The 17996-nt window shown below is 40.4% G+C and overlaps 1 protein-coding gene across 3 annotated transcripts in view; it reads left to right on the top strand.

The window, feature by feature from the left end:
- The window catches only part of USP24 (ubiquitin specific peptidase 24), a 140233-nt gene that overhangs the window by 23085 nt on the left and 99152 nt on the right, over positions 1-17996 (top strand). For 2 of the 3 annotated variants that reach the window (XM_027059086.2, XM_053214109.1), the window contains exons 2-5: positions 7065-7230; positions 8603-8670; positions 12516-12659; positions 13286-13408. In XM_027059086.2, the coding sequence (XP_026914887.1) occupies positions 7065-7230; positions 8603-8670; positions 12516-12659; positions 13286-13408 (501 nt within the window). The remainder of the gene's footprint in view (positions 1-7064; positions 7231-8602; positions 8671-12515; positions 12660-13285; positions 13409-17996) is intronic. The other variant, XM_053214110.1, reaches the window with a different exon arrangement.

The raw sequence follows: 17996 nt of genomic DNA, 5'->3' as shown, positions 1-17996 counted from the left end.
TTACAGTGTCACCCTTGTTGAGAATCCTTTGACCAAAATGTATGGGTTTTATTCGTGAAATCTCAATTCACTTCCATTTATCTGTGTGTTTATCTTTATGCCAGTACCACATTCTCTTGGTCACTGTAGCTTTGTCACATGTTTTCAAAGTGAGAAGTCTAGATCCCCAAACTGTTCTTCATTTTGTTTCCAAGATTATTTTGGCTGTTCAGGTTTTTTTTTTTCCTTTCTGTGTGAGTTTTAGAGTCAGCTTGTCAATTTTTGAAAGAAGTCAGCTGGAATTTTGATGCCATGCTGAATCGATAGACTCATTTGGCAGGTATTGCCATCTTAACGATGTTAAGTTCCAGTCCATGAACATGTTATGTCTTTCCATTTATTTAGGTCTTCCTTAATTTCTTTGCATAATGTTTTGTTTTCAGTGTATGAGTCTTGTACTTCCTAAGTATTTTATACTTTTTGGTGTTATTGTAAATGGAATTTTCTTAATTTTAGTATCGTTCATGATTAGTGTTGAGAAATGCAGTTGAATTTTACTGTTTAATATAGTGTTTTCTGCAACTGCAACCTTGCTGAACTCATTTATTCTAGTAGGTTTTTGGGGGACAGGGTGTTGGTGGATTCCTTAGAATTTTCTGTATACAAGATCATGCCATCAGTGAATGTAAATAGTTTTACTTCATCCTTTTCGACATGAAGAGATGCCTTTTATTTCTTATTTTGCCTAAGTGCTCTGGCCAGATACTTGATTACAAGATATCCTTCTTTTTCCTGGTTTTAGAGAAAATAATTGAGTCTTTCACAATTAAGTATGATGTTAACTATAGATTTTTTTGTAGATGCCTCATATCAGGTTGAGGAAATTCCCTTTTCTTTGTTGAGTTTTTTGTTTTTGTTTTTTTTTTTTTTTCCATCGTGAAAAGGTGTTGGATTTTGTGAATATTTTTTCTGGATCTATTGAGATTATCATGGTTTTTGTTGTTGTTGTTGTTGTTTTGTCTTTTGTTATGTAGTGTATTCTATTGATTGGTTTTTGTATGCTAAACTAACCTTGCATACTGGGGATAAATCACACTTCCTCGTGTGTATAATCTTATATACTGCCGGATTTGGTTTGCTAGTTTATTGTGAGGATTTTTGTATCCAGATTTGTGGGGATATTGGTCTGTCCATAGTTTGTTTTTTTTTTTCTGATATCTTTGTCCATTTTTTAAAAATCGTGGTAAAACATACATACCATAAAATTTACCACTTTAACCATTTTCAAGCGTAGTTCTGTGGTAGTAAGTACATTCCATTGTCCTACAACCTTCGTGCCATCCATCTCCAGCATTTTTTCATCTTCCCAAATTGAAACTGTATACTCATTCAACGGTAACTTCTTATTGTCCCTTGCGCCCGTCCCTTGGCAACCGCCATTCTATTTTCTATCTCTATGAATATGACCACTCTAGTTACCTCATAAACGTGGAAACATATAATATTTGTCCTTTTGTGACTGGCTTATCTCACTTAGCACTAATGTCTTCAGGGTTCATGCCTGTTGTAGTATGTATCAGAAGTTCCTTCCTTTTAAAGACTGAATAGATTGTGTGTATATACCACATTTGGTTTATCCACTCATTCATCAAGCATCCGTTGACGATAGGTATCTTTGGTTTTAATATCAGGGTAATACTGGTCTCCTAAAATAAGTTGGTAAATGTTCCCTTCCTTTCTTTGTTTCTTTTTTTGTTTCTTTCTTTGTTTTTTGTTTCTTTGTTTCTTTTTTTTGAGTTGGGGAAGAGTGTGCAGGATTGATGTTGATTCTCCTTTAAGCATTTGGTACAATTCATCAGTAATAGCATCTGGCCTTTGGCTTTTCTATGTGAGAAGCTATTGATTATAAAGCATTCCATTTCCTTGGTGTAGGTCCTTTCAGATTTTGTTTCTACTTGAGTCAGTTTTTCCGGTTTATGTCCTAGGAATGTGTCCATTGCATCTAGATTATCTAATTTGTTGGCATGTAATCAATCAATAGTATTCCTTGTAGTCATTTTTATTTCCAAAAGGTCAGTGTTGATAATCACCTCTTTTCTTTCCTGATATTAGTAATTTGAGTCTTCTTTCTTTCTTTCTTGGTCAGTCTAGCTAAAAATTTCTCCTTTTTGTTGAAAGGAGTTCTCTTTTCAAAGAACTAATTTGGTTTTTTTATTGTCTCCATTGTTTTTCCTATTCTTTCATTTATTTCCACTCTGATCCTTATTATTTCCTTCCTTCTGCTTCCTTGGATTTAGTTTCCAAGGTTCCAAGGTTCATGGTTAGGTTATTGATTTGAAATCTTTCTTCTTAAAACAAAAATTTCCCTCCAATCACTGCATCATAAACTTTGTTATATTTTTACTTTCATTCCACTCAAAGCACTTTCTCATTTCCATTATTATTATTTTTTTTTTATCCATTAGTTATTTAGAATCGTGTTGTTGAATTTTCACATGTTTTTGGATTTCCCAAATTTCCTTCTGTTGATTTTCAATTTCATTCCACTGTGGTCAGAAAACACTTTGTATTATTTTAATCCTTTCAAGTTTATTGAGGCTTGTTTTAGGACCTAACATGCTCTATCCTAAAGAGTTTTATAAATGTCTTTTAGATTTAGTTTGCAGTATTATTTAACTCTTCTATGTCCTTGTTGATCTTTTATATTGCTCCATCTCTTACTGAAAGTGAGGTATTGAAGTCTCCAGCTTTTCTTGTTGAATGTGTATTTCTGCCTTAAATTCTGTCACTTTTTCCTTTCTTTACCTTGAGTCTCTTTTGTTAAATGCATGCATTTTTTGTAATCATTACGTTTTCCCGGTGGATCAGCCCTTTATTATAAAAAGATCCCTCGTCTTTAGTAACAGATTTTCACATAACCTCTATCTTTTTTTTCTGGTATTAGTGTAGCGACTCCAGCTATCTTTTGGTTGTTGTTTTCATGGTATGTCTTATTTTATCTTCCTCCTATATTGACCTTTTTTTTTTTAATCATTATGAAACGTCTCTTTTTATCTTTGGCAGTATGTTTGTCTTAACATCTAGTCTGACACCTGTATAGCCACTCTTGCTCCTTTATGTGTATGTGATATATCTTTTCCCATTCTTTTATTTCACCCTCTTTGTGTCTTTGAATCTAAAATGTGGCTTTAGACAGCATATAGTTGGATCATTTTTTAAAATCCATTCTGCAAATCTCTCCCATTTTCATTGGAGTGTTTAGTCCATTTATGTTTACCATATTACTGATAATTATAATTTAATTGAGAAGACAAAATTTACATCTACCATTTTGCTGTTTGTTTTCTATGGTTTATGCTGTTTTGTTCTTCCATCTTCCATAACTCCTGTTTTTTTGTATTAAGTAGGTATTTTTGAGTATACCATTTTAATTCCCTTGCTTTTTCTTTCACTATATATATATTTTTAAGTTATTTTCTTAGTGGTGGCCCTGTGGATTATAATTAACATCTGAATTTGTAGCAGTATAGTTCAGATTAGTATCAACTTAATTTCAGTCTTGTACAAAACATCACTCCGTTACCAGTTTTATGATTATTGCTTTGTGCATCAGCCTTTTAAATCAGGTGGGGGAAGAAATACTACATTAATACTGTCTTTATATGAGCGAGATGATGGGCACTCATGGAGGTGGTGAGAGCAAGGTTAGTTCCACATTTGCGCGTTTTTAAGAAAATAGAATCTGTAAAGAAATAGCTTTTACTGGAAAAATAGTTATTAAAATGTCAGTGTGATTAATTTTTAAGTGGTGGAATAAACGGTAGGTTTATTTTTCGCTATTCATGTTTTCGGTGTTTTCTATTAAGAACATGTGTACCTATTTAGTAATTTAAGACAAAAACATAAAAGTATTAAGAAGCTAAATTATTTATGTTACCAACTGTAATGGAGTTCTTAAGTAGAGTATACTAAGTATAATGTGACTTTTTTTTTTTTTTTAACCACTATAGGTACACCCCCATCTTTCTAGATTCATTAGATTCTTCCTGTGTAAAGTACGGAATTTTCTTAGATTCCGTATGGCACCAGAATTCTATGCCTTTTATATATTTACCTAACTAAATAGTTTTTAATTTTGAAATAATTCCCGATTTACAGACAAATTGCAAAAAGGACATTACAACCTTAAATCTGGAATTTTTATATAACCTTTATTCGGGTTCTTCAAATGTTAACCTTTTATCACATTCTCTTTATCATTCTCTCTTTGTATGTGTATATTATCACGTGCATATAAATACGCGTGTGTATGTATTGTTACTGCTTTTCCTGAACTGTTTAAGAATAAATTACAGACATGATGCCCCTCCATCCTTAAATACTTCAGTGTGTATTTCCTAAAAATGAAGATCCTCTCTTTTTTAACCTTAGTACGTTACCAAAACGAGGAAATCAACACTGATCCAGTAGAAAGTCTTTGAAGCCAAGAAAGAAACGAAAACAAACAAAAGCCCGTGCTGCATTCAGTTATTGTGGCTGTCTGGTCACCCTCAGTCTTTCATAACTTTGGCGTTTGTGAAGAACACAGGCTAGTTATTTTTTAGAGTGTTCCTCATTTTGGGTTTCCTCATGACTGGATTCGGGTTCCGCATTTTTGGCAGGAATACCCCAGCAGGGATGTTGCCGTGCCTTCACGGTACGTCCCTTTGGTGCGCACATGAAGTTCGTCTCATCACTGACGCTGTCAAAGACCTTGCGCCCCTACCCCCCAAAGGAAGCTCTTAGCTTTTTGGTTGGCTGTTTTTGGCGTGTGAACAACAGAAATTCATCTTGCGCTGTTCCAGAGGCTGGAAGTCCAAGATCAGAGTGCCCGCATGGCTGGGTTCTGGTGCGGGCCTTCTGCAGGTCACAGGCTGCCGACTTCATTGTGTCGTCTCACATGGCAGAGAGCAGGGAGAGAACGCAGCTCTCTTGTGACTCTTAGGAAGCTCTTGGGGGCTCTTCACTTAGTAACTGCTGGGTGCAGTTGATGATTTCATATATGATGTGATCTATTAACTCCTGTGGAAATTAACAATAGATATTTCATAGTAATGACATAACCTGTCATCCAGTTGAATTGTATTTGTATATGCTTTAGTTGTACTTTGATCCTAGGTTAATAAATTGAGGCAGTTAGCAAGTATGCTATTTTGAAAGTATACAGAATCTTTACTCTTAGAGTATCCTCTGCTTCCTTTAAGTAAAACTATTTTATTTACAGAACTTATTAATTGCGTGTCTTTCTGAAGAGAACTGAGTTTTCTGCATATGTTACGATTGTAAACCTACTTGGTCCACCCCCACCCTTCACCCCCAGTTTCCATTGTTGTCTACTTCATTTTTAGCTTTTCATCACCTTTTTGGTTATTGTCTTATTTTCTTCCCAGCTTAACCGTGAACCTAAAAAAACTAGAGGAGTGTCCCGTTCCTTTAGCCCTCATGTGGGATTGAAAACTGTTTTCTTCTGTGTATTTTTATCACTTCTGCTTTATATTTATGGTCTTTTCCTTAATTGAGGCTAAAGGTAATTTCTTTTAATGGAATGATTATAGAGTGAGTTGTGAAAATATTTAGGTTTTAAAGAAACCAGAGTAGGTATGAGGCAGTTTGGAGGAGGGGCCCAGTTTGCTTTATAACAGATTACTGTGGTAAGAATTGATGGAAAGCCTGGCAGGTCCCCTATTAGTAGTTGAAACTTTGTTTGCACAAAGTCTTTTTCCACCTTATATATATTAAACACGTACTCTGTGTTAGCCACTGGGTTCTGGAGATACAGATACAGAGGTGGTCAAAACCAGCCCGGGTTCCTGTCTTCATGGAGCTTGGTCTAGTGGGGGCAAACATAAAATCATTCACAAATATGGGGCACCTGGGTGGCTCAGTTGGTTAGTTCAACTCTTGGCTTTGGCTCGGGTAATGATCTCACAGCTCATGGGTTTGAGCCCCACATCGGGCTCTGTGCTGACAGTGTGGAGCCTGCTTGGGATTCTTTGTCTGTCTGTCTCTCTCTCCCTCAAAGTAAATAAACTTAAAACAAAAATCAATCACAAATAAATGTAAAATTAGATCTGTGAGCTGAGCTACGAGGAGAAGCTCAGGATGGCAAGAGTATAAAATAATTAGGGAAATTTGGTATAGTTCGGATGTTCTGGAAAGGCTTTTCTGAAAGAGTTAAGGATGTACAGGAGTTTACATAGGTTAAAGAAGGTGGATGGGTGAATTCAGGAGTAATGGCATCTCCATGGAGGTGGGCGGAAGTAGATGGATTGGAGAGAAATTTAGGAGGTCTTATCACCAGGTCGTGGAGTGGGGATGGGAGCACAGGGTTTTAAGAACGAGTCCCTGATTTCTGGCTGTGGTGCCTTTCACTGGGATGGAGAACACCGAGAGGAGAGAAGAGAGCCTAGCGCTGAGGTTTGAGAAGCTCCAGTATTTGATGGCCAGGAAGAGGGGGCGAAGAGACAGGGCAGAACAGCCAGACCCCCGGGGAGGTGAGGGGTGAGCTAGTCTTGCAGGAAGAGGGAGCGGACAGAGGGGCAGACGCTGCGGGGAAGGAGGAGAAGGACTGAAACTGCTCATTGGGTTTAATGTCATAGCGTCCAGTAATGGCCTGAGCAACAGTGGCTGTGGGAGGGTGAGGGCTCTGGAAAAGCCATACTGGTGCGGGGTCAGGGGTCACTCGGTGTGAGGAGATGGGGACAGCAATACAGAGGACCCTTTGGTGAAGCCCGTCCCCTCTGGCAGCGGGAGAGCAAGGATGGCTGCAGGTGAAGGTAGTTTGCTGTTCTGTAACGAGACACTGAGAGAGCTCATTTTTGAAGAAAGGTGAAATGACTTCTGCGAGAGCGGGATGTCACCGTGAGGGGAGTGGACAGTAGCCCAGCTGGTCCGGCAGATGTGACCGTGAGGGAGCCGTGGGGGATCCACACTCCGCACGGGGCGCTACCGCTGGGCATGCATCTCTGCTGTGCCCAACGTACACGCATTGTCACGCAGTCACTGATGCGTCTGCTTGTGTTTTTGCCGCCATCCCTGTTTGTCAGAAGAATGATGAAAACGGAAACTGCTCGGGGGAAGGGATCGAGTTCCCCACCACGAATCTGTACGAGCTGGAAAGCCGCGTTTTGACCGATCACTGGTCCATCCCCTACAAGCGGGAAGAATCACTGGGCAAATGCCTGTTGGCGTCCACCTACCTGGCCAGACTCGGTAAGCTCTCCCCCCGCAGGCCCCGGGGGGGGGGGGTGGGGTGGGCGGGTGGATCGATACCAGGCCTGGCCTTAATCCTCCCTCTTGTCCCTGCGCGTCTGGGTGACATTCGATCATTTACTCTCCTGGTCTCCGTCTAGCCCCCGTGGAATAAAAGCTTTGAATTGAACCACCTGTTGTCTCCTAGCTCCAATAGAGTATGAGAGTCTTCAAACTATAATTGAGAAGCTTTGTGGAAATTGAAAGGAACGTTGTCCACAAAAGCTTGGAGCATTTTAAGGTTCAGTTCAGCGGCTTTTTGTCCTTTAAGAGAAAAAGTACTACTTACTTAGCAAACATTTTGGGCATATTAAATGTTTGGCACTGTCTTCAGTACTTTATAAATATTAAACTAATAGAGTAATAAGCTATCTCTGGGTTGGAAAATGGGTATCAGTGTAAGGACGCTTCTAGACTCTGTACTGAAGAAAAATAGTTTTCATATTCAGTTCAGTTATAGGATGAATTGGTCCACTGTTTTGTGATTTTCTTTTCCTCATTAAAAGTATACGTGGTTTAATTTACCACCATGATTAAATATGAGGCACATCAAAAGGAAATATTTTGACTGGGATCAGGTTTAATCCTCATGGCCTCTTGTGGTACGTTCTGACTGGCTTCTCAGCAGCAGCATTTATTGCGCGCCTGTTAGGATGTGGGTGCTGTGCTACGTGGTGGGTCTGAAAAAAAAGAAAATGTGTCCAGCGGTATTCCCAGCGATAAGCAAAATACATTATTAAGTGTTGTGTGTGTGTGTGTTTTTTAATGTATTTCAGAGGATAATTTGCAGTGGAGTCATTCATTCACTTAGCTAGTATTCACTTACTGTGTGCCAGGCACAGTTCTGTGCGTTTGATAACTCAGAGTTCATCAGTTTGTTTTAGGGAAGAAGGGTGATTTGGGTATCTGTTGAGAATACTTTTGTTTTTATAGAGCTGTTTAAGATAACACTAATGGCTAGTAAGAAGCTGCCGTTGGTGTTTTATTAGCTGTTTAATCAGATCATTTGAAGTTACTCTGAAAATGGAAAACTAAGTTCAACCGTTTCACTTCTAATTAGTAACTTATACTATTAACCAATGCATAGGAATTGGTTCATATTAACATATTGTGCTATTAACAAATACATTAATACTGTGATTGTTTCTCAGTCTGTTCCTTCAGCAGGAAAAATGTATATATATATATGTATATATATTCTGCTTTTAATAATCCCTTAAGAAGGTTTCTATAAATAACTAGTCCCATGGGCATGAATTTGGAATGATACATATGATTTCTGCAAACTGCCTAAAATCTTAGTAAGGCATATTGTTTCATTTATTTTGCTAAGGTCTTTCCGAGTCTGATGAGAATTGTAAAAGATTTATGGATAGGTGTATGCCTGAAGCATTTAAAAAGGTAAGAAAAAATGCGCGAGTCTGGGTTTTTTTTTTGGAGGGGGGGGTACCGAACAGGCTTTTTGTTTTAGTTTCTTGTGGGAGGCCAGTTTACGGGTCTTGTTCACGTGAAGAATCCCCCAGTATGCCCAGAGTCACTCTGAATTTGGGGCTTACGAAGGATTCACTTTTACATTTAACTGTTTGCCCTGTCACATTTACTTCCATCTCTTTCATTGCCGAAGAATCGGTGAAGGCTTACTTATACTTGGGAATTGCGCATCTTCCTAAACTCAGGCCTGTGGCATTGGGAAAGATAATACTTACCCAAATACGAGCCATTTAATCTGATTGTTGTACTGAGGCAGAAGCAGGCGTTTTAAACCATGCAAAGTTTGACTGGATTGAGTATGTTTCATGGCAAGTGGCACGCGTATGGCAGCATTTCTGTCAGAGCTAGAGCAGTGTGCTTCCTCCCATTCCGGTCACATCGCTTAGAAAGCAATTTTTCTTAACAGGGAGAATAGCAGATCACAGGACTTGTGTTTCTGAAAGCAGTCTAACTCAGCATGACTCCCTTTGCGGGACATGAGTCCTGAATCCCCAAAAGAGCAGAGACAATGTCATAGACACTGTAGTTTTCGCCAGTGCACAGCCTGCGCCTGCCTCTTCTGGGAAAGAGCTCAGTAAATCTTTGTTGAATGAATAAATGAGTCTCCTGCTGTCTTGTCCTTCTGGGTTTTGACATCCATTCTAGTCCCGTATGCAAGGAAGTCACTGGAAATACAGATGGGTGAAGATTGTATTTATCTTAAAACCCCGTAAAATAAACTGTTCATTTGTAAACTGTCACTCCCATCTACATCTTGGTAGCATCTCCCTCGCTTCAAGGCTTAAAAAAATACCAAAATTAATTTTAGGAACAAAAACAGCTGCATCTTTGAAAAAAGTGCAGAATCTTTTAAAATTGTCATTTGGGCGGGGATTATATGGAATCAAGGCTTATGTTCATTTTGGATGAATTCATCTACCAATTTATCGTTTAAGATTATTTTAAACTTTTATGAATTCTGTTAAGAATTACAGTAATTTTTTTAATAGCGGAATTTTTACAGTGTGACAATACTGTATGTAGCACATTGTACTGTATGTATAAATTTACAGACAAAGAAAATACAGGCTTATTCAAAGTCGCGGAAAAGGATTTATCAGTGTAAGGAGAGGACCTTTAGGTTGATGATCTCCAGATCCAGAGAGCCCTGTGTCAACGCGGGTCATTGGCAAGTTGCGTATTTGGAGTATATTACTCTGTGTGCAGAGATAGTCCAGAGAACAGTTTTATATTATGTGCTCAGCTGTTTGTAATAGCATAAGTGGTCCAGCGGTTGGTTGCTAGGTTGTTTTTTCCCAGAAAACTACGAGCACAAAGGTACCCTACGTTCTGTTGTTCAATGTTTATAGAAAAATGTATGTGTTAAGTTCCCTTTACAGTTAAGAGCTATTAAAAAGGGTTCTTGTCTGGGGCGCCTGGGTGGCTCAGTCGGTTAAGCGTCCGACTTCGGCTCAGGTCACGATCTCGCGGTATGTGAGTTCGAGCCCCGCGTCGGGCTCTGTGCTGACTGCTCAGAGCCTGGAGCCTGTTTCAGATTCTGTGTCTCCCTCTCTCTCTGACCCTCCCCCGTTCATGCTCTGTCTCTCTCTGTCTCAAAAATAAATAAATGTTAAAAAAAAAAAAAAGGTTCTTGTCCCCATCAAAAAAGCATACTTAAAAAAAATTTTTTTTAATGTTTATTTTTTTCTTGGTGGCGGTGGGGGGGAGAGAGAGAGAGAGAGAGAGACTGAGCGTGAGCAGGGGAGGGGCAGAGAGTGGGAGACACAGAATCCGAAGCAGGCTCCAGGCTCTGAGCTGTCAGCACAGAGCCCGACGCGGGGCTCTAACTCACAGACCGTGAGATCATGACCTGAGCTGAAGTCAGACACCCAACCGACTGAGCCACCCAGGCACCCCCCCCCTTTTTTTTTTAAATCAGAAGAGCTAAGGACTCTGTGTGCCTTTGATTTGGCTACGAGAAAACTCAGTGGTATTTTATATAATTGCCATTGCTTTCCTTAGCTGTGTTTCCGGGTATGATGACTATTTCTCTACCCTCTTCCCTTGGCTTTTCTTACAAGCCACCTCAAATGTTTTATTAGAAGGAAGGTATGAGTAATAAGCAATTGTATGAATGAGGCGCACAAAAGGGACTCTGTTGTCGTGTCTGCCTTCTTCACCTGTTACCTTCAGGCCAGCCTGGATTCTTTACCATGTGTTCAAGCAGGGAAGGAAATATAGGTCTGGCCATAGCGCATAGTTGCGTTTAAACCTTGAGCACAGCTTCCCCACAAAGGGCTGCCTGTCTTTCCCCTCTTCTGCAAGGTAGGTTGAATTCCCTTTTCAGATTAAAAACTGAACAGTGAGATGGCAACAGAAGGAGTGGTGCTGAATTTTATTTTATAGTCCTATGAAGCTTCTTGAGTGCTTATCTCTGCTTCATCTTGCTTTATAATTTAGGTATAGGACGAATATACAGGCAGGCAAAAAATTCTTGCAAAAAAAGTAGTAACTCATTGGTTTATATAAAGTCGGTGTTATGATTATTGCTCATTGGAGCAAATCGTGCAATTAATTGGTATTTAGAAAATCTGGAACTGAGGTTTTTCTCTGCAGCTAGAGAAGTTTGGGCTCTTTCAGGCTGCTCTTGTTAAGGGATTCTCAGTGTGACGAAGATGGAATTTTTATTGCATAGTATTTTCCCTCTAAAGGGAAATCTTAGGAAAACATGAAACTAGCATACCAATTTGCCATTATTTTAATAAGTGAAACTCTTTGATTTCTCATTCCCCATTCTGGCAAGTTATTCCTGCATTAGATTTCCCCAAGGACTAGAAGCCTGAGGCGTGGAGAAATCCACTGATGGTTATTTGAGTTTCATCTGTGCACCTTTTCCCGCCTTGTTAATGAATCTGAGATGCTGTCTGAGTGTAACATGCACGATTGTTGTGTATTTTATGTTTTGTATTTAAGAGAAGCAGTGGCAAAGTAAATAGCGTTACAGTGCCTATCACTTAGAGCTATTTTAGATTGGCTTAAACAATTTTAAAAACTGAATATTACTTTTATACATATCAAAAAGGAAAACGTAAGCAAAATCTGTAAAATATTTCTAAAATTGTTTCCACATTCATAGTCCTGTTGCCATCTGGTCAACAGGTGGGAAGATGCAGTTCTGACATATAAAAAATCTGACAAGAATGTGTGTGTTCAAATCATGAAATATAGCATCCATTTCTTAGATTCCAAGAATATCAGTTAGTATTGGCGGCCACGATATATTTAATAACAGTACTGCACTATGTATAAGATACTTTTTCACATTTGTTTTATCTTTTGATATTGAGCACATCTGTGTGAAGTGGGTAAGAATTTGCCTCTTTCCATGAAAGAAACCGAGCCTCGGGAACTCAGGTAAATTTGTCCAAGATCAGACAGCTAGAAAACAGTGGTAGCTCCAGGATTTGGTCTCATGTTCTCACTTGCTCTACACCACTTGACCTCCCCCCAGTAATGATGAAAAGTAGAGAAACAAATGCAAATTTTCTTTGAAACAAACTGCTTCAATGTAAGGGAATTAACATGCAAAAACAAAACTCAGTGTTGACTCTGAAATAAAGGAATGAGCAGACGGGCTACAGGCTTTCCTTAAAGCAAGACATTTGCACAAGAGTAATATTATGGTAATAATCTCTTGATTATTCAAGATTGAACTGATAAACAATAGACTTTTTCTTTTCAAGTTAGACTCCATAAAGTGCCCTTTGTTTTTGTAGCTCCTGACATCAAGTGCTGTTCACAAGTGGGGTACTGAAATTCATGAAGGAATCTACAACATGTTGATGCTATTAATAGAACTGGTTGCAGAGAGAATTAAACAAGATCCGATTCCCACAGGTCTCCTGGGTGTGCTTACGATGGTACAGTATCTCTAAAATGAAGCACTTTGTGTTTTGCTTTTATTTAAAATACCTTCTGTCTGTCCTCTGACTTGTAATTAATGATGAGTGGTAACTAATATAGTTAAAGATCTTAATTTAGCTGTTAGGGACCTTGCTTTTTATTTTAAACACAGAGCAGCCATTCATTTTGTGTTTTCAGTTTTAACGAAATACCTTTCTAATTTTAATAGCTTTTTCAGCTCTTAGAATGATTAAATAGCTTTCCCTCATGTCTTCCTGATTATTCACATAAATGCTTTCACATGGGGTGTTCTTGCGGTTTGGTTTCTGGCCTTTTTCCCTGACTGGTCACAGTAGCTGTGTGAAGAAGGGGACTTTACTGCCCTGCGGCCCACCTGTCCCTGTGCACCGGCCTCACCTGGCCCGAATCCTGGTCTCCCTCCCAGCGAGCCCTGAACCGGATAGGAGAGCCCTGCTTCAGGCATTCACTCCTCTGCACCGGCTAAGGAGTATGTGCTGTGGGGATATTTGAGAGATTCCACTAATGGAGGAGTCCAAGGCTATATTTTTCTTCTTTTCTCCTGCTAATATTGTTGCTATAGAAATAGGTAATAATAATGCTTCTCTGTTCTCTTTGAATCTAGGCTTTCAATCCCGATAATGAGTACCATTTTAAAAACAGAATGAAAACATCTCAAAGGAATTGGACAGAAGTGTTTGGGGAGGGAAATATGTTTGCTGTTTCACCTGTGTCTACTTTCCAAAAGGTAAATATAGTCTAGTTTTGTCATTTTATAGAGAAATATATTGAAAAAGTTTTTCTGTGCTATAAAAATTTACGTGGAAAGATTAAAACAGTCTGTGAAAAATGACAGTTATTCCATATGGCTCATAAAATTGCTTAACTTTTTTTCAGATATTGCATATTTTTCCATAGCTGTTAACTAACATCATAAAGAATTTTATAGATTCGAAATGATGTTTAGTGAAATGTGGAATGACCGCATGACATCAATGCCCTATTTATTGAATTGTCAGAACCCCAGTTTAATGGGTGTCCCAGTTTCTTATAGATGTTTGAGAGGCTAGAGCATTTGAAATCGTTATAGATGTTTGAGAATCCAGAGCATTTGAAATTGTTTGAAATGACTAATTAAGCCTAGAAAAAATAATCTAGAAGTTAGTTTCATGCATCATTTTCTTTTAAGCTCCATAAGCATTAAAGCTTTTGTTTTCTTTCAAGCCAAGAACCAATATCTTCATTTTATATTTAAAGGTCTACAATGTGCCAGTGACATTATACCCACAAAGAGTACATAATTTAAACAATCTGTTGACTGAACTCTGGCTTTCGAGAAACAGTGGAAAGCAGTAAATTTAGTAGATAGAAAACTTGTCCGTTGCTTTAGAGGAAGCAGAGGTTTAGCTCAGCCGTCTTATAAAGAGTGCTAAGGCGTGGTTCCTAGCTTACAGCATAGTGGAGGAGATGGGAAAACACCATAGGCAGTAGGTGCACTTGTAATAATATGGCCTGCACGAGGGAGTGGTCCTGTCTCGCAGAGCCAGGCAGTCCCCAGAGGGGAGGAGGAGGTGACAGCCGAGCACAGAGGGCAGTGAGGAGACACTGCAGCATTTGACCCCCACAAAAACTCTGTGAGTTAGGTACTACTTTTAACCCCATTTCATGGATGAGAAACTGAGGCACATAGAGGTTGAGTCCTTGTCCAAGTCTGTAAACCTAGTAGTCATGGGAAGAACCCATGTAATCTAGCCTTCTAGTCTGCATTCTTTAGCTACGTGCAGTCTTACTTCCCGAAGTATGAAAATCTGATCCTCAGCTTTGTTGTGAAGATTAAAGGGCAAGTGTATACAAAACACTAAGCACGGGGCTCCCCTGTGGCAAGTGCCCAGCAGAAGGTCATTCTCTTCCCCTCAGCTTAACATGCGTGACATCTGGGGCCCAGAAAGGTCCAGTCTGTTCATATCCTCCCATTATTGCAAAGGAGTTTCTCTCCTGCAGAGGCCCTTGCTCATCCCCTTTCCTCTTGCCTTCTGAGGCATTTTCCTCCTCAGGTTTTCTATCCTTTGTTTGGCATCCTCAGTCTTTTCCTCTCTGTTGGATCACTCCCGTTGTATACAATGTGCTCTAGTATTTTCCATCTTTTTTTTTTTAAGTTGAGAAATGCAGACTCTGTGTGTGTGTGTGTGTGAGAGAGAGAGAGGGAGAGAGAGAGAGCGAGAGAGCGTGCATGCATGCAGGGGAAGGGGAGGGGCAGAGAGAGAGAAAGAGAGAATCCCAAGCAGGCTCCATGCTCAGCACAGAGCCTGACGCAGGGCTCGATCTCAGGACCCTGGGATCATGATCTGAGCCAAAATCAATAGTTGGATGCTTAACCAACTGAGCCACCCTGGTGCGCCATAGTATTTCCTGTCTTTAAAAATTCTGCCTTTGATCCCACATCCCTGTCTAGCTTCAGCACGGTTCTCTGTCTCCTCCATACCCTTACCAGAGAAGATTCCACATTCTCCTTTCCCAGTTATTTTACTGGTTATCCAAAACTTTAACTTAATGAAACAAAACCAAAATTTCATTAATATCTTTGTGTTCCTCTGAGCAGTACCTAGACCTTGGAATGTTTCGTGTGCTCGCTTCCCACCTGATTGACTTAGTCTCCGAGAGTCCCTCTAGCGTGCGGCATCTTAGTCCTTTCCCGCCTTGCTTTATGCTCAACTAGGTGTCAGCATTGTTATTTGATACGGTGTTTTGACTTGGCCACGTTTAGGCGTTCTCTCTTTGTGTACTATTCCTTCTCTATCTCTTCCACTGGGATAATTTTTCTTCTGCCTGCCTACTAATATGTCCTTTAGTAAGTGTCCATTGGTGATTATGTCTTTGTTTTTGATGGCCTGAACTTAACGTTAATCCCCACGCCTTAAAGAATGTTTTCCCTGGGTTTTAAATTCTAGATTGACTGTTACACTTTCAGAATATCAGAGATACCCTGTCAGTGTCTCCTGGCTTTGATTACTGCTGTTGACAAGTTGCTGTTTGATCTGACTGTTGTTCCTTTGTTAGAAATCCACCTCCCCCCATGGCTGCTTTTGGAGATCTCCTGTTTCGCTTTGATGTTTGGCAGTTTGACTCTCCTGTGACTGACTGTGGTATTCATATTATTTTGCATCAGAAACATTGGGCGTCTGCATCTAAGGATTAATATCTTGTATCAATTTTGGAAAATTCTCAGCCACTATCTTCTTAAATAATGTCTCTCCTCCATTAATCAGTCTCTCCTTCAGAACTTCACTTGGATACATGTTAAGCCGTCCCTCCTGTCCTCCATGTCCCTTAACCCCTGCTGTTTCCCATCTTTCTGTGTCCTTGTGCTCTGACAGGGTGTGATCATTTTTTTCAGCTCTGCTCTAGTTCACTAATTTTGTTTCTGCTTGTGTCAGTTACGCTGTTTAACCTGTTCATTAAAAGTCTTCAATTTCGTTACTTTTCTTCATTTATGTAAATTCTATTTGGTTCTCATTTGTTTTGTCATTTTTTTACCATCTCATGTTCTAAACACGTATTTTCGTTCTCCTGTGTGTTTGTCCTGTGTCTGATATCTACAAGTCTGATTCAGCTGGCTCTGGCTAACTTTAACTTGTTTTGTATCTGTATGTATATACACAGGAAAAAAAAAATTACACTTGTTTGTGTTTGTTTTTCTGTGAAGTCCTGTTTCTTGGAATTTAATCTGGGAGGATGGTTTGAGGCCTGGAGTGAGGGAAAATTCCTTCCTCCAAGGAGGATTTACTTACTTCTTCCAGGTGCCTGGAACCACTACAGTCTGGGGCCACTCTAGAATAAATTCTCAGCTTACGGTATTTCAGACCGTGAAATCAGCGTGAATTTGAGAAGTGAAGCCGTGTGAGGGCGGTTCAGTGGCCACAGATTCTTAGAGAATTTTTTTTCTCCCCTGCATCCAGTACCAGAGTGCTCGTAGGCAGGCTTCCCTGTTGCTCTCCCTTTCTCCAGGTAAGTTCTTTCAGCTCACCTTACCCTGAGGCTGTAGCCCTTTGAGCTCCAGTTTTATGTGACTACCTCCTCTTAGTCTCCCAGCCCCCACCTTGGCTTTGGGTCCTGTTTCTCAGGCACCGTAGGGCTGTGAAAATGGAGGCAGGAGGTCGCCAGGGTTCCACAGATGCCTGCACGGTGAAGGCTAGCCTCAGAGTCTGCTTACCTCACACGATTTCTGCTTTCTCTTTGTGTTCAGCCTCTGAGCACTTTGTGCCAACTCAGCTATGTGTGTTTAAAGATTTTTTTTTAAATGTTTTCATCCGTCAGAGAGGTGTTTAGGGCAACTAGACAAAAGTCTCCATTAACTCTTCAGAGTGTGCCAGTCTGCCTTCTTTTTCTGCCACTCCACTGAAACCACCCTTGGTAAGGCACCAGCACCTTCTAAGTTTCCAGAACCCAAGGAAACGTCTCTTAACACCACCCGCAGCAGTGGTCACCATCAGTTTGTCCCTCTCCGAAATCGGTTCGTCTGGCAGTCTCTTGCTACCTCCTAAGTCACTTTGCCTTTCTTGATTCCTTGCTTTCTGTCCAGCTTTAATCCAGAGCTGCCCTCTCTTTGTTCACTATTCTTTCCCCCAAGAACTGTCTTTCCTTCTCATGGAAGCAAATGCAGTCTTTGTGCTGATGGCCCTTCGGTTTGTATCTCTGTGGCCCAAACCTCTCCTCTGAGCACACCATACTTGACGAGCCAACCATTCCTTTTGGTCGCCACACAGATGCCTCCAACTTAGTGGGCTTGAAACGGAACTTCCTTTTGTCTCGCCAGCCTTCCTTCTTCTCCCTCTCTGTAAACCACATCACCATCTACCTAGGTGCTCAAGCCAAAAGCATAGGAGTCGGCCACGATTTATCCCTTTTCTTACGACCCATAAGCAACCATAAACCTGTCCTTTGAATTCATCTCGAAGGTGTCTTCAGTTGCCTTCTCTCTGCCTCCACTGCTGCCATCCCCCCCCCCCCCCCCCCCGACACCATCCCGTCTAATCTAGTTACCGCATTAGTCCTCCAGCTACTATCTCTCCCTCCACTCTCATTTATCTGGCCCATTCCATCCTCCACACAACTGCAAGACTGGTCGTCGTAAAGCATGAAATGCATCGCTTCTGGCTTAAGCACTTTTGTTGCTTTCCTTCCAGCCGCAGCCTGCAAGTTTCTGCATGGTCTGCACTCTGCCCCTCTCCACAGCTCTACCTGTGCCGCTTGCTGTGTCCCCGCGGGGATGACTTGCTGTGTCCCTGCGGGGTGGTGGGGGAGGTCCCCACAGTTACTCTTGACTGCCTTCCCCAAAC

This window comes from Acinonyx jubatus, chromosome C1 (genome assembly GCF_027475565.1).
Source record: "Acinonyx jubatus isolate Ajub_Pintada_27869175 chromosome C1, VMU_Ajub_asm_v1.0, whole genome shotgun sequence".
NCBI classification, from domain to species: domain Eukaryota; kingdom Metazoa; phylum Chordata; class Mammalia; order Carnivora; family Felidae; genus Acinonyx; species Acinonyx jubatus.
The sequence above is the reverse complement of the archived record's forward strand: the minus strand, read 5'-3'. Positions and strand labels throughout refer to the sequence as shown.